The sequence below is a fragment of the Anoplolepis gracilipes genome, chromosome 7 (genome assembly GCF_047496725.1).
Source record: "Anoplolepis gracilipes chromosome 7, ASM4749672v1, whole genome shotgun sequence".
NCBI classification, from domain to species: domain Eukaryota; kingdom Metazoa; phylum Arthropoda; class Insecta; order Hymenoptera; family Formicidae; genus Anoplolepis; species Anoplolepis gracilipes.
In genome coordinates, this window is record NC_132976.1 from 1,172,583 (window position 1) to 1,194,806 (window position 22,224).

General features: G+C 39.3%; 1 protein-coding gene and 1 pseudogene across 2 annotated transcripts in view; one reads left to right on the top strand and one right to left on the bottom strand.

Moving 5' to 3' along the window:
• Positions 1–21,234, bottom strand: part of LOC140667852 (uncharacterized) — a 133,658-nt gene extending 112,424 nt beyond the window's left edge. The window contains exon 1 of one of the 2 annotated variants that reach the window (XM_072896139.1): positions 20,595–21,234. In XM_072896139.1, the coding sequence (XP_072752240.1) occupies positions 20,595–20,685 (91 nt within the window). In that variant the 5' untranslated portion in view covers positions 20,686–21,234. Of the gene's footprint in view, positions 1–8,688; positions 9,202–20,594 lie in introns of those variants that run through there. The other variant, XM_072896141.1, reaches the window with a different exon arrangement.
• On the top strand, positions 9,457–9,916 carry LOC140667854 (uncharacterized; annotated as a pseudogene).
• Positions 21,235–22,224: the final 990 nt, after the last annotated feature.

A 22,224-nucleotide genomic window follows, 5' to 3' on the forward strand; every position in this document is an offset into this window, starting at 1 on the left:
TAACTACTGTGTAAAAAACATGAAGCTTTATTATTTTGTATTATAATAAATTCAATAATAGTTGTATGAATTTGACAAACACTGTAAGTATTTGACAAAGAGCCAGATAGTGTTCACTTAAAAAGAACCATTAGCATTTTCTCTATTTTTTTACATGTGATTGGTTATACACAATATAGCGCGATAACGTTTTATCATTCTGGTTATGAGTAAAAGAATTTTTCCTTTGTTTTTTTTTGTCGAGCACTTAAGGCACCGATTAGCTTGCTACTAAACAAGACTTACTATCTTTCTTAACGCTGTACAAACGACTGACCAATCTGCGTTTTGTCGTTTTAAAAATGTTTATGAATAATCACAAATGCATTGGAAATTCCTTTTTTACGATATCGATGTCTGGTGGTTTTTTTTGTACAATGAGCTAATAAATACAGGATTCTCAAAATATCACTCAATTCTAGGGTGTCACTAAAATGTCCTTATAATTGTAATTTCCTTGATTAATTTTACGAAATAATGTTCTTTTAATAAAAATATATATCATTTGTTACATATTTTCAATTTCAAAACATTATAAGTTTTTGATGAAAGTTTCAAGTCAAATTCTACTGATCTAAACTCTATACATTTAAAATTAAATACCGAATACAATTTTATCATCTGAATCACTTGGTGAATTAGAAGTCTCTTATTTTCAATGATTAATTATATTTAAAAGTTTTAAATAAGTTAAACTATAAATAACAATAATTCAGAGAATTTATTGAAACATCCGATAATTTTTATAAAAATTCTATTGATCTGTCCTGTACAGTCGGATACATTTTTCGCTCGTTTGGGCAGTATTATCATCCGGTGCTTCGCGCGTCGTTAAAATCACGAGGAAAATATCATTTTCCGCAGGAAAACGCAGTCTGTGCGCACGTGTACTTTTTCTGTGGTTTTACGCTCTCCTTTTTTCATTTTAAACTATTCTTTTGATACGAACTTCGGCAATCCGGCTGTTGAAAGTTCTAGAACCATTTATCAGGATGCTCTTCTTGTTTTTTTTTCGCCTCCTTTCTTTTTTTCTACGGTTGCTCGCGGGACATCGTCCGCGTAACATCTTTTTTTTTTTTTTTTTTTTTTTTCATGTAACGTTCGGTCAAAAGCGAAGTAACGTGAAAGTAGCTCGGGAAATAAATATTCCGTCCGCATGGAGGGATTATGCGAGACACTGCGAGTCACGTATAAAGTCGACGGCCTCGATGAAATCTCGGAAGAAATGGCAAGACTGTTCTCATATCACGATACTTCTTATGGTTATGCGAAAATTCATAAGAGATGGTTAAACACATTCATCGTTGAACGTGTATTTTTTGTTTACGCAAACTATATGCAAAAGTGTGTAAATATTTACAGACAGAAATAGATAAATGCACACACATTATATATATAAATCATATTTATATATTTTAAAAGAAATTTTAAAAGAATTGAAAGAAAGACTGTTAAAATTGTTCTCTGAAAATGAGAAAGATTTAATCTTATCTTATCCAAGTATAAAAAGTGATTACCAATCTCGGTCATCATAAAAGTGATAAATAAACGAATGCTTACATAAGTTTGACAGACTGGTATAAATTAATAGCAGGAAAAGATTGCAGACGTTATGAATTTGTAAAAAAAGATCTCATATTTCAAATAGTTATTTGTCAATGCAATATATGGAAATATATTTCTTACTGCAAAATTGTAAAAAAAATATTAAAGAACAAATCAAACATTGTTATATAAAACGCGCGAGTTTGTTGGTTTCTATAAAAAAAATTATTTATATTCATTATCAAATATAAAGCTCGTTACGACTCGTTACAAGACGAGTTTGCGAAATTACCAACGACCAGTCGATTAGTTATTCGTACATACATTTAGGGTATAAAGTATATATGCACTCAAAAAAATAATCTTGCAACTTGAACAAAAATTTTCTGGGTGTAAAAAATTAACCGAAATAGATAAATTATTAGCAAATGCGATACTGCATATATTTTGCACTTGATCAATTTAAATTTTATATGACAGAATTTATATCTGTACTATTAGTGTAATTTAGACAGAAAATTTGTCTGCGATGCCTAATATTTGGCAATGAGACCTAAATGTGTGTTTTAGAGGTATTGCTAGAATATTGCTGCTATAAATTCTACACGTGACAAAGAATATTCCAACAGATAGAAAAAGTAGCGATAAATTTGAATTGAGACATCTAGAAATCTATCTACATTAGCAAAATATTTTTTTGAGTGTAGGGTTTTCGTTGACAGGAGACAAGCGCGTCGTCGATTCGTTACGTCGTAAACGTAATATTATTCAATTTGGCGGGGAGCAAAAGAACGAGAAGCGTCGTCGGTTTCTCGCGGCTCGTCACGCGTGTGTGAAAAATGAATGCCTTTTAATCGTCGCGCGAAACCTCCTACACGCAATCGTTGCGATGCGTCGAGCATGATGCTCACGCACGAACACGCGTCTCTCTCTCTCTCTCTCTCTCTCTGTGCCCGTTACGGCCGCGAGATTGTGTGTGTATGTGCTGTATGCGCGCGCGGTTCATATACCGGTGCAGGTAAGTTCACCTTTGAAGCGAGCAGGTATATGCAATATGCATTTGCGAGCCTGGCGCCGTGAAAGTGCAGGTGCGTACGTGCCATGTGAGAGACCCGGAGCCACCCGGTTCCCCGGAGAAGAGAGACGTGACTTTTGCACAAAAGGCACGCGTGCGCCTTTTGACAAAGTCGCGACTGCAAATTTGTCTCGCTAGGCGGATAGAGAAATCCCTTTTCAATTCTTTATAATATAATAACGTAGAAAAATATAATGTGACAAGTAAATCTGTTAATAGTTGACGTTACAATAAAAAATTATAAAATATAAAAGATTTCTCGAGGAAATATAAATATGTTTATGGATATATAATTATACAAGTATTGAGATTATTTATTAAACTTATTTCGAGAACGTGAGCGCATGTTATTTTTCTACAGACACCTTAATCTTTTATGACGCCTGACGGACAATCATCGTCGAATATAGTTGTGACGTAGATCGATATAATGAAAGAGTGACAGTCTAAAAATGTTTTTTTTTTTTTTTTTTTTTTTTTTTTATTTAATTTTATCGATCGAATTTCCAGGATGAGACATGTAACAGCGCGTGCGATTTTAACGGTTCGGTGAATTTTATTGTTAAATTTAATAGCCCGATTTCTTGCCCCCCTTTTCTTCCCCCCTTCGTATAATTTGACACGATGCAATGGTAATGCAGTCTGGCTAAAATCGATACGCGCATCAGCCGTATATCTATATGTAGCACAGTGCATTCTCGCGGACCTGTGTGTGATTATGTATATATGTGTATATATATATATATATATATGTATATATATATATGCGGTTTCTCGCCCGTACTACATGAACGTTTATATCTACACGAAATAAACTTTTTATTACAGTTACCGACTAGTTTCTAAGCAGCAAGCTTTCTCGATGGTCCTAGCGGTTTATCTTTTATATACAAGCTGCCGAAATGCTTTCTTCTCATCTTTCTTTCGCAATAACTCGAAATCGATAATTCAATATTTATTTCGTAATTTTCGAAGGAATGAAAAATTCGCGAGACTTTTGCGCAAATCAACTATTAAACTGATTGATTAATTTCGTCGCATTTATCGATAAGATGTGCGCGTGTGCGCGTGTGTACATTTTAATCTAATTATAGATTACAAAAGGTAAATTTCACCGTTTGCCACCGAATAAAGCCGCGAGTGACAAACGCGCGTATCTTCTTTTTTTTTTTTTTTTTTTGGTAAAATCCTCTTGCGTTTTCGTTGTCGAAACGCCACAGGAGGTAATTCTGCTTTTGTTAAGCCACGCGCGAAACGTACGAAAGCATTGCTTTTTAAAATTGCTCGTGATGCAAATGATGTTCGCGTTATTTTGGCGGGACAACAATAATAATTTGCTATTTCTCGTAATTACAATCGTAAAATCGTGTGTGTATTGACAAACGTAACTTATAATTATTTACATTTCCATTGGTTTTGCGTGTGTGACCTATTATTTCAAACGTAATTTTATAAACCGCGGATTATATTCTGGCCAGATAAACAACGATTTTATTATACTCGACGAGAAATGGTATCGCATTATTTACCGGAAAATGATTAAAAGCACGTACACATATATGAGATTAAACTATATATAGAAACAATGTGATATAAATTTTAAAGTCAGAAACAACGCGGCGGTTTTTTTCGTTTAATAAAACATATATCCTTTTGAATTTTCGTCGATATTACTTGACGATTGTATGACAGCTATCATTATAAATTCATCATACAATATGTATGTGTTTTTTTACGCATACGTTTATGCAGCACGATAGCGCGGTAGTCGATTTATACTTTTATACATACATATATTTACGTCCGTCGTCGCGCATGTGTTTTTACTTTTCCCATCACGCTCAAGTCCGAAGCTTTCTTTTCCCACTCGCGTAACAATTCTACCAAACGGAACGAAGAAAAGAAAATGACTGACCGTATGGATATAATAGCGCTGTGAGTGAAAATACAAAAGGTTTCGCGTCTCGGCAATATAGTTTAAATTCCCCTTTAAAATTGAAATGCACATTTCAAATAGCAGGGTCTAAAACCTCAACGAGAAGAAATCCGCGAGTTTAAATAACAACGCTTGGGCAGACAAGCTTTACTTGTTTGATTGGTCCGAACGGGGTTTAGGGTTTAGGTAATCACGAGGAAAAGCGGCGGCAGCAGTACGGATAGTCGATTCAAGTGCTTGGTTATTTCAACAAAAGTAGGCAGGCGGAAGATGGTATTTACCGGGAAACAGTTATCGGGCTCTCTCGCCTCCTTTGAAGAAGCTAACCAGGTAACTTGTTACTTGACCGCGCTCCTTCGCCGCCCCGGTGATCGGTGATTCCACGACGGAATCTAAAGGCAGAAAGGATACGGCCCTGTTGGACGGGCGGCTCCGGCTCCGGCTCCGGCTCCGGCTCCGGCTCCGGCTCCGGCTCCGTCGCGTCGGCCAGGTGGTCCAAGCCGAGCACCACGATATCGTTCTTCTCGCGGACATTTATGCTACGCCGGACGGACGGACAGGTGTTGTGAATGGTGGTGTCGGTGGCGCAATGTGCGCACCGACCGACGTGTCGCGCGCGCTCGCAACGAGAATAACGGACGTGTGCCACGTGCACAAGCCGACGACAAGGAGAGAGAGAGAGAGAGGGAGAAAAAGAGAAAAGAAATATATCCGCGTGCACAGCCGCTGGAACAAAAGAATCGCGCGCGACTTTCTCGACGATTATTATTATACTCCAAGTCCTCTGACGCGATCGTCGCAATTTCGAAAGTGCGCATAGTCCTCTCCTCTCTTTTCAACATAGTCGCGTGCGTTACGACGTAACGCACGCGGCAGATATCCGTTGAAATTCCACGATGTAGGTCATGCTCTAATGTTAGGCTCGTCGCTAGATTTTCGACAAATTTTTTGCTAGGAATCCCTCTTCGAGTCTATTATTATTTATTTATTTATTTATTTATTTATTTATTTTTGCCTTTTTGAATGATTATCGGTATAGTTGCCAATTGTATTGATTAAATGTCGCGTCGGTACAGTGTGAAAATATACCGGTTCTCTACGGTATCTTTATTCGTCATGCTAAAAATAAACGATGGTTCGCCACAAGCCTAGCTATTTATTTTTAGATCTCCACGCAGTATGTTAGCAAAGTACGACTTCGGTTCGATGCTCCAGCGAACATTTCTATTCTCGTAACTATTTGTGTATTATATGAAACTCTATCGATATAATAGTATCCGGCTCTGAATATCATATAATTTTCAGAAAAATGATTTTATATAAAAATTTTCGCGGAATATATTATGGAGCTTTAGGTAAATACGGTAGAAGAATTGAGGCAGATTGAGAAGCAAACTACCATCGCCGGCAAAGTTTTTGCAGAAATAAAAATAAAGCATGCGACGATGAAAATGCTTAAAGCCATATTGATCGTACGCGACAACGCGTCTCACTCGGAATAAATTGACCCATTTTGATCGCCGTTAAATCGATAACGCTAAAATACGTAAAATCGCGTAGACTATTACCGAATAAGCATTTACGAGTCCGTAAATTGACGTTTGCGCGCGGTGTAATAGCGCAATGGTTAACCTTCCATTTTCCTCCATCTGTTGCGCGATTATCTGAATCCGGTAGCGTGTGTTAAAAGTTAAATCAAATACAAGATATAGGGTAAACTCGGGTAAGATGGCCATAGTTTTTTAAAATGCAAAAAACATACTTTTATTTTTGTTATTTTTTAATAGCGTTTGGCATATTATCTTCACCAAAGTTTAAATTACGTAATATTATTGAAATTCAAAGGAAAATATTTAACAGCAATTTTATATTGTCAAAATAGTACGACATAAGCATTGGTCATCTTACCCAACTTTTAAGGAAAAGATGACCATAATATTTATAAAAAAATAATGGAAACGAAAATAAAAATTATAGGGCATATAACAATTTACATTTTCTTTATAATATGACTAACGTCGATTACGATAGCTCAACTGTCATTTATTCAACGTTATAACAGTTTTTAGTGGGCAAATGAAAAACTTTGCAGGTAGTCAAAAGTAAAAATATGATGTAAGATTTGCAATGTCGTTATCGCGAACAATGTATGCGCATAAACTACTGTAAATATCGATTATCTTTGATAATGACTAAAAAAAGCGCACTACATAGGGATTATTGAAAAAATTACAGCCTCTGGCCATCGTACCCCCTAGTTTACCCTATGTAAGAATAATTTAATCATCTATATAAAGACGATTTAAAATTTTTATATATAATTATATAATCGTAACCATAATGATATCATAATCCCTGTGTTTAGAAACGAGAGAATAAGAAGCAAGTACTCTAAAATATTCGAAGCGCTTGATTTTATTCCCCGGGAAATTTTAATTACAACACGCACGTACGTACGTACGCAAACGAAAGGAGATTAAAGGCGACGTTGGTATGTGAGGGATGTTTGCCGCAGAGAGAGAGAGAGAGAGAGAGAGGATTAAAAGCGTGGCAGAATATTATACAGAATTAACGATTTCACGAATTCACGATGCCATTGTTTCTCGTCTCGAAAGAGGGTTACGTACTTTGTAAAACCTTACAACCCTAATTCCCATTTGACGCGGCTTTTATCTCGCGATAAAAAAAAAAACACAGGGAAAAAAAAAAGAAAAAACACGACACGTCACGCCGATTAAGCTCTAAACAGCATCCGTTTGACCACTGCGACGGTATTCTCGGTGGTATTTGCGGAATGGGGGGCGGGGGGGGGGGGGAGGAATCACGACGGTTGTAAACGCACGTTCCAGATGCGGACGTGCACTCTGAAAAGAAAAGACGAACTCTTGGAGTACAGGCACGAGGCGAGATCGCAGCTGCGCCCATGTCGCTGTATCGTGTGTAACTCGGTCGACCGGAGAGTGAGTTTAAATCTAGCTCAACGAAGGGTCCCCGAGGAGTTAAGTACCTTTCGGTTTGACTAAGTTATATCAATAGCGTGGAGGATGAAGGGGTATCGTTTGGTAATGGAACGTAGAGATAAAGATGTTGATTATTCCCAGCTTCAAGCTATCGATCTGCAAGAAAGGCTTTCTGTTTTCAACAAAAAATATTTGAACCACCGGATTGATTTCGTTAGCGAAAATCGTGGCGAGGAACGTTGCGATTTGGAAAAAGCAAGTTTCGATAATAAAAACTTTTCCTTCAGGGGGGAAAAATATGCAAAGGATGGTCTCGACGACGATGTCGTTAAAAATCGTTTCGTCGAGCGAAGTCTATTAACTCGCGTCATACATCTTGTTTTTGACATCATTAATACGCAACTATCTCGACTGCGATAAATCAGTTTTTCCTGGTGCATCGATGACATAGCCCCGGGAATAACGTGCAGTTCTCGTATACTGAACGCGAATTTCGACCTACTCTTCTCAACGTCATCGACCGTGTCCATCGCGCACGTCCATCGCGCGTCAATTAATAAACATCACAAATTTCATTCGTCCAATTGCTTCCTTATCAAATATATACGCTGCGACGCATTAGTCAACATTACAGAGAAATTTGAAACAGCTACGAGGCGTCTTATTTAAAAGGCACGAATGTGTGCAATCATTTTTTGAATCATTACATTTTATAACGATATTGACAATATCGGGAATATAAAATAATAATAACAATAATGTTCCGCAACTCTTTGTCTCATCATGCGCATTATTAATTTCGATAATGCATTTCGACCTGCATGTGTGTGTTACGCGTCTTAATATATATTTCCCCTTTTTATATTAATTATATATTTATATGAAAATATAAATAAAATTGTTGATCGCGAATTCCCGGCTTTCAGTATCGTACGAATCGATGCGCGGTTTCTTCGAACTTGTTCGTTCGAAGGTAAGGGGCCTCCAAATACCACTCCAAGGGCTCTACCCTTCCCTTCCTCGCCGGATTTGAATTTCGAGCGGCGTGGCATCGCCCTGCCAGGGCCTCCTGCGCGCCTTCCGAAGAAGACGCACGAAAGGGAGAAGAAAAATTGCGAAGGTCGTGCGCTCACCCTCGAGCAGGTGCCAGTCGTCGTCGAGCGAGGCCAGCGCCTGTGTCTGATTGGCCTGTGCCTGTTGTTCCGAGTCGAGCATCCCGCTGGCCTCCTTCTTCGCTCTCCTCTCCTCTCCTCTCCGTTCCGGTTCGCCCGATATCGTCGCTCGTCGTCCTGTCGAGCTTCACACGGCGCCCCCTCTGTCCACCTTTTTTTTTTTTCTTTTTTTATTTCTCCTCACTTATCCGATACTTTTCATCCGGTCGCGTCGAGTTATCGAACTCGTCGGTCGCCGCGCGCGACGCCTGAGATCGGTGGAGGAAAAATCTCGAGGAGAATCGAAAACGCGGCTAGAGGTGACTTTCCCTTTACGAGAGAGGTTAAAACCGCGCGAGAGTGGATCTCTCTTGGCGCGAGAGAGTCGAGAGTCACTACTCGATCGCGTGCTTTCCCCCCTTCTCGTTTTCCGTCTCTGTCTCTCTTTCTCTTTCGGCCCTCTGGTCTCACTCTCGTCTGTTTATATCGGAATTTTCTTATCGCTTCTCCAGCTGATTCCCCGCCCCGTGCTATACGCCGACATATATTGGTCTCTTCTCCCTCCCCCCCCCTCCCCGCCTCCCGAGTTGACTTGTTAACGGAAAGGTCAACTAGCGTTGAGATCTTTCAAAAACTCGCTCGCTTCCGCTTTACGCGTTTGCTAGTCGGCGCTATCTAGAGCAGCCCGTGAGAGACGCCCATGAGTGCGTTTACATATATCCAAAAAGAAGAGAGAGAGAGAGAGAGAGAGAGAGAGAGAGAGAGAGAGAGAGAGAGAGAACAAAAGCCAGAGAGAAAGACAGAAAAAGAATAGGGGCGGGGGAAGAGAGACGCAGCGTCCGCGAGACTTGAATGACGGAGAATGGGTTGTGGGAGATATAGAAAGAGAAAGGGAGAGGGGAGAGAGGCAAAGACACACAGAGAGAGAGAGAGAGAGAGAGAGAGAGAGAGAGAGAGAGAGAGAGAGAGAGAGAGAGAGAGAAAGGCGGGCAACGCGACGACAGGCGTCGCTTACGTGCATTCGCGGCGGTACTCGAACCGCGACTGATTTCCCCTATCACTCCGTACTCAGCTGCCACCCACGATCCTCCTACCCCGCGCCACCTGCTCTACCGATGCCGGACGTCCCTCTCACTCTCTCTCTCTCTCTCTCTCTCTCTCTCTCTCTCTCTCCCGCGCGCGGCAGCGCCGCTCTTCTCGCTCGCGCCACCACCCCCGCACCGTTCGCTCGCTCGCCCGTCCGCCCATCTTGCTCGGAGCAACGATAGAACGTCTGACCCGCTCTAGCCCCCGTCACCCACCCCTTCGCGTCCCCTTCCCCTCCCCCCCGCCCCGCGCGCTCTACCCTTCCTCGACGCGTGCTCTCGCCTCTCTCCCGCCGTCTGTATAACCACTTTGGTGGACGAAGTGTGTCTCACTCGTGGCGGCGTATACCGCACCTACTACCGTTTCCTCCCCCCTCCCCTGCTCAGCCCTTCGCCGTACGTCGAGCTACCCTCCGTTCGCCCCCTTCGTCGACCCCGGCTGCCTCTTTCTCGTCCTACTAGTTTCTCGAACCTCGAGGCATGGTCCACAGCCGTTAATGTAGAGAGAACTCCGCGAGGAGTACCTGTGAATCCTCTCTTCCATTGTATTTCACACCGTCTTTCTTTTTCTCAAATGTAAGAACGCACACCTAGCACAGCTAGCGTGTCCTCCTTTCTCGCTTTATCTCTTCCGTGCTTTCTCGCTCCTTCATCGCGCCGGATCCCCTTTTCGTCCTAGCTGTATGGCTCGAACGTAAAACCAACAAGCAGTAAACGCGAGAGCTTATTACACGGCCACCTTGTGCCGAGGATCACGTTTGCCGAGTCTACAAGGGACCGTATGCCGTGAAAAAGCGTTTCTTTCTACGGATATAGACGAGTTAGCTAAATGATGAGACGATAAGCGAATCTAAATCGGATCTCGAAAAACTAGCTGACTAACAGCTAAAATATATTTTTTCAAATACATTTATATTTTTTTTTAATTCATAAAATATATATTTTTATCAAGTATCTTCTTTTCTCATAAATAAAGATGGTGCTTAAAAAACTAACGCAATTGAATATTTTATAAAATGACGCATTATAAAATATTCAATTGCGTTAATGTTTTAAGCAACATCTTTCTTTATGAGAAAAGAAGATACTTGATAAAAATATATTTTAGCTGTTAGTCAGCTAGCATATATCACATATACATTGCCTTCTTTAATAGAAATATATTATAAATTATTAAATAAGAGTGCTATAATTTTAAAAGTTAAAAAATTGTAAAAATATTAAAAAGTTTTTGATTTAAAAATTGCCATGTTACGTTATTAATTACACAATTAAAAACATCTAAATTTATATAAATTATATAAATTTTTATATAAATTTTCATATAGGCAAAATTATACTTGTTTGTCGACAAATTTATTTATCGCTCATCGTTTCATCGCCCGATTGTAAGCGTAAACAAATATATTAAGATTGTAACTTTCCACAATGTTCAGCTCTATTAGTGAAATTTTGCATTCTTGACGTACATACACGAGGATCCGCGAACGCAACCTACATATACGTATAGAAAGTACGAAACGCGAGCGCAAGAAAGTAGCATCTTTCTAAATAATTAAACCTTGCCAATAAACGCCAATATTCACGTTTCGACAAAATCATAAATCTGGAATTGTCAGAAAGGGGAGAAAAAAAAAAAAAAAAAAAAAAAAAAAAAAATACACACTACATCGATTGGTGTCATATTTTTGTTACTCCATCCGCCGCGCGCGTTTGTTTTCATACAGCGTTTTACGCGCCACATATATTCTCGTATCCGTGTTTTATTCAAAAGTTGCGTAGCGCGGTTTAAGCCCGAAAACGCGTAACTTCATTTATCGGTAGTCCTCGGGGTTCACCCGTGTTACAAAGTGAGCGAGGGCCGGGGCTGTCCCTAAAAGCGCGGCGAGGGTGGTGCAAAGGGAACGAAGCGAGCAAGAGATTGGTCGCAAGAGCGGGAAAGGCAGCGAACAAACTACAGCTGCGAGAGGATCCCCATCTGCCCCGTAAACGCTCCCTTTCTCTCTCTTTCTCTCTCTCTCTCTCTCTTTCTCTTTCTCTTTCTCTCTTTCGCGTTAGCGAGCACGTATTTAAGACATCAGAGAAACCACTATGGTACGATGATGAAAGGTTTGTTCACAAATTGTTTCTTGATAAATGTATCGCGACTTTTGTCGATTAGTGATCGATTTGAAAAAATTGCGGCGTATTTTTTTTTTTTTTTACCAAGCATTAAGTTTAACAGATAAATAGACAATAATGATGATGAGATATAAACGGAAAAAAAATGTATAAGATTACGTTATATTCGTGATTTAATTACAATCAAAATTTATCGATAGAATTTATTTGCACGTCAAACTTTGATTCGCTGGTTCAAAATATTGTTAAAAAAAACGACGTATATCGCGGCACAAATCTTTCCTCTACTGCGTATTTGTAAAACGTGCTACGTCGCCTCATCTCGTGACTTGGAAACGGAAGGACATGATATACACAAGGCCGAATGTTACACGGAATGTCATTGAACATTCTCCTTGGTAGATATATTTGATATCAGTGCGTTATTCGCGCGTAAAGTAATCCCTCGCTGCATAATCTTTCAAACGAGATGAGAGATGCCGATAATACGCATATAATACATTCCGTTCGCGAGATAAGTCTGAGTTTAGTACAGCTTTCTCGATTTATCTCGTCATCTGCTGTCATGACGTATCGCAGAACGACAAGTTATGGAATACGCTTGACCCTACGCGTATACGCGTCGTTGATGCGACGTACGAGCCGTGCGTGTCTACGCGTGTCCCGCGAGAAAGAAAAGAAAAGAGAGAGAGAGAGAGAGAGAGAGAGAGAGACGTGGCCTTCCCGAGGAAGCTCTTGCGAGTAGCCATAAGCGGCTCCCGGAACGCGTGTCGCGTGCTCCGGCCCTGCCGGCTCGCGCGCCTCGTCATTTGTCCTCACGTCCCTCGGCCTCCGCGCGCCGCGCGCCTCTCTTCGTCATCCTCACGCCGCCGCCTCCACGCTCCTCCGCGAACAATTCCCCGCTACCGTCGACGTCGACTGGCTCGGTCGCCTCCGTCTCTGTTCGTCCGTCCCGTCGTCGCGTGGCACTATCTCCCTTCCGCTCTCGGCACTCTCCCCCTCCCCCCGCCTGTCTCTCTCGCGCACGCACATACACCCCGCCACCTGTTTGTCTCTCTCTCTTTCTCTCTCTCTTTCTCTCTCTCTCTCCGTTCCGCTTATAGGATTCCGGTTCTGCATGTGTTCTTGTACGCTTCTTTCGCGTACGCGCGGCGCAAACTTTCGACCGATAAGCGGGCACGCGTCGGCAGACTCGCGCGATCACGATCGTTAAGTAGGTAGGTAGGTGGATAGATATCGGACGGAGAGTATTCGAATGTGTCCGGATAACGATCGATTGAGAAGAGAAGCGTGATTAATGGATTTGTTCGCGATCAATTCGGTTTACGAGGTAAATGACCCCGCGCGCGCGCATCATATTATCGCGCTACAAATCCATCGTCGGCCCCGCGCGCGCGCGCGCGCGCGACGAGTAGGCGATTACATTCTCGAACGGGCCCGGGAATGACGGTAAACGAAACCTGAGATAACAAGCGGCTTCGACATTTGGGTCGCGTCTTTGTAAACACAGAAATGATCTCTTGTTGATATGAATTTTTTCTCCCTCTCCCTCCCCCACCCTCCTCGAATTTTTACATTTTCAGCATAACACACGGTGGCTGACGAATCTGTCCCTCTCTACTTTGATCAGCGTTAAGGTTTCCCTCTATCTTCGTCGATCTGTCTCCCTATCTATATATTCCCTCCCTCTCTCCCTCTCACTCTTGTTACATTTCCGTCTTTGTCCTTCCAGCTGTGCGCAACCTCTTTCCTGTCCTCCCCCTCCCCCCTCCCGTCTCTCTCTCTCTCTCTCTCTCTACGCTCGCACGAAGCGCGCGCACTCCATTCCAGATGCTCGGCAGTGCCGACAACCTTCCCCACCCACGACGCCCCGCATACATAATCGAGACGCAGGCCGGCTAAACTATCGCGCTCTCTTCATCTTTCCAACCGGTCGCTGCCAAAATGATTTTACTATCGTTCGTAAATAAAGCTCGTTTCGCCGCATTACTTCAGGATCGGCCATACTTGCGCTATTTCCATCCGGTCACTGACAATGAGTAACGAATCGACTTACATATAGGCATCCGCATTCCTAATGCGCGTGTCTACTTCTCTAAATTTCCAGCTCGCTAAATATCTTTGGCATTAATGTATTCGAGAGTATACGCTCGCGATATAAACTGATCAATTTTACGGCAATGTTTAACGTTAAATATTTAGCAAGAGTATAATGGCTCATCATCGGTCTTACCGGATTACGCGGATACCTGAGGATTAAATGATCATTTCTTTTCGCGAAACAAATGTCCTTCAAAGAAATCGCGAGAATATATATGTATATAAGATCATGTTGAGACAAAAGTAATAAACTATAATATAATCGAGCGTGCTTGCGTCCCATACAGCGCAGAAAGATTGTATACACATTGCAACAATCTTTCACCGCAATATTGCAATATTGCAAATTCACCGCGGAACGTTGCTGCATCATTGCTGTGGGATTGCAGCAACGTTAAAATGTCCGCCTTTAAGAAGATTGCAACGAAATATAGTAATATTTAAATGTTATAAATTTTTGCAATAATGCATTGTTACGGCAATCGTCGACTATAGTTTGCATATAAGAATAATATATTTCTGATAGATAAATATCTATCAGAAGCGTAAAATACAAAAAAGTTGAACTTAAATGTTCGTAGTAATTTTTTTTATCTAAAAAACATTATATTATAAATTTACATAAAATTATGTATATGTATATAATTTATTATATGTAAATTTATAATATAATATTTCTTAAATATATTATTGCAAACATTTTTTTAAAGTTCAACTTTTTCATATTTTATATGTTTTCTATACGTTTTACCCTAAAAAAATGTAAGTTATAGAATTGTGATTTTGAAATTTTCGAAATATTTATGTTATGTTGCAACTGTGCTGATATTTTGTGGGTTTATATCACTGCAATGTTTTTGTAAGGTTTTATTGCAATTTTCAATATTGTAACGTTGTTGCAATGTAATTGGAATTCATCTGTGCTGTATGGGATTATTCATTATTCGTGAATAGAGCTGGCAATGATTGAAAGATTTCAGCTCTCAATCCAATGTACATACACGGTGGAACAAGAACTTTTGTTTATTTATTTATTTTTAAACAACGGACTTAAAATCGGCTAGACATATTCAATATAAGCGAAATCTTGGCGGTCTACGGTATATTAACATTCCATACGCTGGACGAGATCCAAATTACGTTGGAATCCCGTTACAGCGTCGATATCATTCGATTAGCCGCGAGATACAACGACAGAGGATATAGGTAGATATCGAGTAATATCGATTGCGGTGTGCACGGTGCCGTGTTCGCTGCACGGTTACTCGAGTATCGTGCTGTAGTCGTGTAAAATCACTAACTCCTCGCTCGTAAACGCTGGGCGGGCAGAGAATTGTTTGGCGATGGTGTCGACGAAGGGAGCACACGACGAGGGAAAGGTCGGCGAGGGGGAGAGTACGGCGGGAGGGGGACAAAAGCGCCGAGGGAGGGGGGAAGGTGGAGGGTGGAAAGGCGGTGTGACGACCGTGACGCTGCACGAGCGTGCGGCGTGCACGCTTCTCCTTTCGTTTGCCGGTACGCGCGTGACGTCACTGTACGTACATGTGACAGTAGCGCGCCACGCGACGTGCCACACGACGATATGTACGATACGTCGAGGTGCCATCCGCGAGGTTCTATTATACACCCACAAATTCGTAAGAGCTTCTAAAAGCGCAAGTGTATGTTTATCAAAAATAATAATAATGCAAACTGAAAAGAACGAGGGTTAATTTAAGCCCTTGATTAAACCGGTTATTACGACAATTATATGCGATTAATAAAAGTTGTTTAAATTTTAACGAATTTATAAATGCTTAAAAAAACTCAATATAAGATGTATTCTTAAAAAAAAATATATATAATAATAAAAACCTCGAAAAAGAAGTGTATGTGCGTGTGTTACTATAAGTCTTTGATTATTACAACAGTATATGTGCAATTAATAAAAAGTTTTTAAATGTTAAATTTGTAATAAATTTGTAAATTTTTCAAAAAAGTCAAACATGTTCTTAAAAAAATAATTTTGAATTTCATTTTTAATAATAATAATAATAATAATAATAATAACAAACTCTGAAAGGACAAGTTAACTATTTAAACGCTTGATTATTACAACAGTATGTGCAATTAATAAAAAATTTTTTTTAATGTTACCTTTTTCGCACAGGACTACTTTTGCCTTACAGAAAGTAAGTATGGACGTAATATCGAAGTAACGCTTACGTACATACGTACATTTTGTATAAGCACCGCTTGCATCGTATCTTCCTGGATTATTTTTTGCCACTCGACTTGCTATTTGCAGCATCGCGTTTGAATTGCACAGAAGAGAATAACAAATGTTACGCAAACTTGATTATCCCGAGCGTATTTTAGCGATAACACAAAGGCTCTACCTGCTGCGCGTGTGTGTTGTGTAACGGTAAAATTTGTTCGTTACATCGCAATGAGTTACTATATTCGGAAATGTTTCTTAGCTTTCTCTTCTATTTTACACATCCAGGAAGCCTAATCTAGTAGCGATTCCACCAACTGATTATCAGTAACTCGCAAAAAAATTACATTTATATATTTTCATGTAAATAAAAAAAAAATATATATATATATATATATATATATTACGTTTTTACTATTTCTTCCTTCTCACTTTGAAATGTAAGGTACAAAAAAATTATTAATCGAAACCTTCAACTTGTTATCTTTAGCATCTCGACACCCCATGTATTGCGAAAAACATTAGCATTGTTTATTTGCCTGATAGTACGTATTTCACAATGCTGTTAAGATATCACCTTTCCGCGAATTGAGAATGTTTCGTTCCACTTTTGAAATTATCACCTTGCACGCGAATACCGGATCCGAACCGATACCTCCTGTACAGATATAATACATTTGGATATGTACTGGCGAAACTTGTCAGACGAGTCTACGTCGCTCGCGGAGAATAGTTTCAATTGTAAAGAAAAGAACGGATTAGAGAGAGGAGAGTCGCGCGGGCTGCAGTAAGTAACCGGTAAATAGGTTAACGAGATAAAAAAAAAGAAAAAGAAGAAGAAGAAGCAGAGAAGAAGAGCTGTGGTTCTTCAAAGTACCGTTCGTTGATACATTGTCGTGCAGTTTTTTTTTATTTAAATTTCGCATTGCAATATACATACAATAAGCGATGAAATACAAACTCGGAATCAGGACAACAGATGTGCATTTTTTCCTCACTTATTTATTTTCCTCGATTTTTTAAATTTTAATTATTTAAATTATGTTTAGATATAAAACAATTATTTGTCATTTTAGCAGCGTAGTTTATATCTCAGATTTCAGAAATACTAAGAAAGAGAGACTGTCGACTTTGTTTCCCTTGCTGTCCCACGGATGTTAAAGCATAACTTTACCTTAGAAATGCGGAGCACGACATTATGACAACATAATACTCGACGTCACGGGGTACAGTCGCATTAAAACGTTTACTGTAAACTATCGTAACAATTGTCGCTTCAACATCATAATGTCGGTAATATTCCTTTCCGGTTCTCGACCCTTTATTCTCCCTTTAAAACGGTTGGCCTTCGCAAGTTCTTCGGGTCTTCCCACTTAATAGACCTAATAGTAGTCGCCCAGTTGACCTTTTTCTGGCATCTCATGTTAAGTTAGGATAGAAAAGTAAGACAAGACCAAGAAGTGCTATGCGAATTAGATTTTATTGATCGAGATAATCTCGTATTGCATAGATTTTAAGAGTAAAATTTCTTCCATAGGCTGTTTAATTTTAGCATATTTTCAATTTTTCACAAATATTATATAATAGAAAAAAAATATGATTTAAATGACTAGTGAATACTCTAATTAAATTAATATTCTCTTTAACGTAATTAATTTTGCCTACGTATATTTTGTGAAATTTTTATTTTGAAAAATTAATTTAGAAATTAATTAATAAATTCGTAATTAACACATAAGATCAGTAAATTCGGAAGTACGCCGTGTTTATTGCTTAAAAATTATAGAACGTTGTAAACAATATTCTGTTCATTATTTTGTGAATAGTATTCTACTGCGTATTGTTTGTAATAAATATCATTGTCTCTTCGAGACTCTTCGAGTTCCACGTATAATCAGTTATCCGATAGGTATGTTATCATGTATATAATTTTTTTTTACAAAAGTGTTTTGCGCATTTGTTATATTTTTCGTTTTATAACGTATACCTGTTGCTATTTTCGGACTTTTATCCTGGACCTACCGCAACACACCTACCTACCCACCTTTACCCGTCAAACAGGGCGTGACGTTCGCACCGGCAGCGGAAGTTTAAATCTCGTGGGCGAGATCCGAAGGGACGAGGAGAGTCCGTTCGAGAGTCGCCATGGTGACCATGATTTTACCCCGTGACGTCACGACGTACGAAGCTAGCACGTGGCGTGAGCGGCGCCCACGCGAGTTTTCCCGGATTAGCGATTTTTCAATATTGCGTCATCGCCGCATACGCGCAACGTTCAAGGTACATTACGTATCTCGATAACGTCATCGTGATGCTCCAACGTTTCCGACATGACGTCACTTGCCACGTGGGACTCGAATCAGCTAAGTGGCCTATTGACGCGATATGTACTTGCGATGCGATAAAAAAAAAGTCGAGAAGTCGTTTAAAAGGAAATTAATTCCGACTTAACTCTATTAATGCTAGTAATATGTCACGTCTCTCTTGCAATATTCATCGCGCGAGGAACCAGTATTAAATAACGTGCGATAACAAGGACTAACAAGATAATTCTTGCAAGATTTTCCAATCTGACGTCATAAGCGTAATGGCAGCACGTGCCACGCCGCCAACAGTCTGGCGGCGTGAAGCGTTTTACGATGTATCACGGCATTTTATGATGCCGTACAGCCGGCTATGCGTCCAAAATCAGTCGGCGACCGAAATTTTACGAGCCGAAATGTATTCCGTAAAACCTAAGTTGGTATATTACGCGGAGGCTGCTGGCGCCTGAATCGATCCGGTGCTGCCTTTATATTAAATGCGTACGTATGTATATACGCGAACAGAATGGCGTTTGCTCAATAGTTTTTATCACGAATTTTATTGATTTTTCGATTAATTTCGTGTTGAGTGTACTTAGGAAAAATGCGTTTCGACATCCCTTTAAACGATATTTTTGTTTAACTTTCTGCGTTAAATATTTCAATAACTCTTGAATCTCTTATACATATATTAAAGCACCGATTTTATTCAAGCAAAATGCGTTAAATTTAGACAAAGGACGAGATATTTTTATCTCTTCGATAAAAAAAAAAAAAAAAAAAAATTGATAAACGTCTCTGCATAAGTAAACTGACATATATTCTGCCTATTCTCCAGAAAGATAAATCAATATTGTCTTAACAGATATGAGTGAAATCTTTAATTCTTATTGTGTTTCTAATGGCTAACGTTGCTAAATGTCTAATCAAAATATGAGAAGTTAGATAAGATAAAATATTCTCTTTCTTTGAGCAAATCGATATATATATATATTTATATATTGTATATATATATATATATATATATATATATATATGTATATATTTATGCGACGTCATGAAGCATGGAAGGTCGTACGAGAAACGGCGGAGAAGAGGAAACATTTCCCGTTAATTTGATGGAACTAATATGTAACCAGCTCCTAACTGGTAGACTGAACTAGTATTGACCCAATATCGAATTACTTTGATTCGCCATAGATGGAAGAAATTAGTACAAAAATTTTTCAACCGTCATTTAGAGCAATTTATAATATTTATATTATTTCGTGAAATATATATATATATATATATATATATATATATATATATATATATTCTGAATAATAACATAAATATTCCAAATTGTTCTAAATAAATATTGAAAAATTTCTATTCTACTTTCTTTATATACATATATATATTTTTTTCTTTGTTTTTAAATGATTAATTTTAATGCCTCTAAGAAAACATTATCTCATTTCGTATCGCGTAACGCGATTCCGATTCTTGTAACCGTATCGTAGCGTTTTACATGAACATAAACATGTGTACCTAGGTCATCGATGGAGGTCAAATTCACAGAGGAGCGAACGCTACGACAGAAATTCGCTTTTCACGAACACGCCATCTTGGCCAAATAAATGATAAATTCTACGAGGAAGACTTTATCTGTCTGTTCTCAAAGTGTAATCCCTCGTATAATTTCGCGATACAATGTCACGTTGTGATATATCGACAGTTCGTCGCAAAGCGCGTCGGTGAATAACACGTGCATGCATATACGTTGCGGGAATCGTGCGCTAGTTACGATCGAGAAAGCAAACCGCATGTCAGCGACATCTGACAGTGCTCCAAGTTACTGGAACCAATGCCGAATACCGCAGGATAATTGAATGATTACCGACTGTCGCGTATTTCGTCATCATTTTTCCCATTTTTACTCGATATATCGCGTACTTTTCCAATAAAAGATGAAGATTAATTTTTCATGGTGAAATCTCGAAAAGGATAGGAAAGCGCGATTAAACGACTTCATTGTAAGCGGATGAAACAGATAGATAATTGATAATTGATACGAACGTAACAAACGAATGCACTCACCGGTCGATGGATCAAGAAACAACAGGTGTTGGGGGGAGGGGGGGAGAGGGAGGGAGGAGAAACCATTACTTTCTCGCCAGCTACCCCCCATTATCCAGATCCTTAGAATCCAATTGATTGTCGTCGATTGAGTAAATTCCAAAAATGCTGCTGATGATTCTGCCAATAAAGGCTGTACGCCTTTATACACAACACATTTACACAAAACCAACACTCGCGGCACTTCCGATTCATTACACTCACTCCAAGCTTCGAGCTAGTAAAGTTACACACTAACGATGCTAACTTGTGATTTTTTTTTTTTCCCCCCCCACTAACACACTGCTCCATTGTTTCGGACACTTGTGAATGTTTCACTGTAACCTGATCGAAGAAAAAAAAAAAAAAAAAAAAAAAAAACACATACTAATCACTTAATACGATACCTTCGGCACTCCCGACATTCGCGTCACCCGCGATGCATATTTTTTAACGAGCAAAAATCAGCGTCACCGTCGCTCGGGATTTAACTTTGCTCGAGCCCGACTATTTCTTCTCGATCTCTGTATCGCAAATGACACTATCTAATCCGAAAAAGGTGCCGAATCGCTTGCCGAATCCACTTAATCCGAACTGTAGACGTTACCGCGGATCCGAGGACGGTAATTAACTGAACTGGAATTTGAATATCTCAAATTTGTAAAACGTGCGCTGTGATTGGTCAAGTGTGACGTAAATAAACGCGTATTAATCGTAATCGAACGCTCGGCTGTGATTGGTCAGGTGTGGCGCGGTAATCGTAAAGCAGCGCACGACTGTGATTGGCTGATGCGACGGACCGCAATTTTGGATGTATACGTACTTTACGTATTTTGCAATGCATAATTAATCATTAGTACTTGACAAGTATCCATGATCCGTGGTAGTGAGGTAACGCGCGTTCTTTTTGTTCCGATTATTTGTGTAGTCGAATATATGTGTGTGTCGCGTGTGTCGTATTTACAACGAAATTATATATGTTATAAATTATCTTGTTATCGCGTTTAGTACTCACGTGCGTAATTAGTCGCGTTCTTTTTCGTAAACGAGTGATTATTCGTGCGAACGAGCTGTTTTTAAAGCGACATTAGTCGGTGAAACGGTTGGTGAGTAATAAATTTGTAATATGGCAGTTTGTAAATTGTTACATTTTATTTGCAACGTTATGTTACCTTAAAATTCGATAAATTATTTCTTACTCCAATAAATTATTCATTTCATGGAATTTATAGTTTGCCTTTGAATGCGATCATTTTAAAAGTGCAACTTAAATTTAATATATTTATTTTCGATAAACATATGCGATATTTCTTTTTCGGCAAAGAAAATGCATGTTTTTCGCATGTTGTTGCTCATGTATTAGGATTCTGTACTATACTTGATTGCCTAATTCTTTGTTAAAAACGAGATAAGTGGACAAAGAAACTGAGCATTCCAATATAAAGTTTGCTGTGTCGTATACATACACACCATACAATTTAAAATTTAATTCAAAATACATATTTTTAAGGAAATATTTTCTTTAAAATTTGCGGGAAAATTTCGGCTACGAACTTTGCGATTACATCGCACGATGGCGCCACTTAGGACTTTAGACCGCGTGTAAATAAGA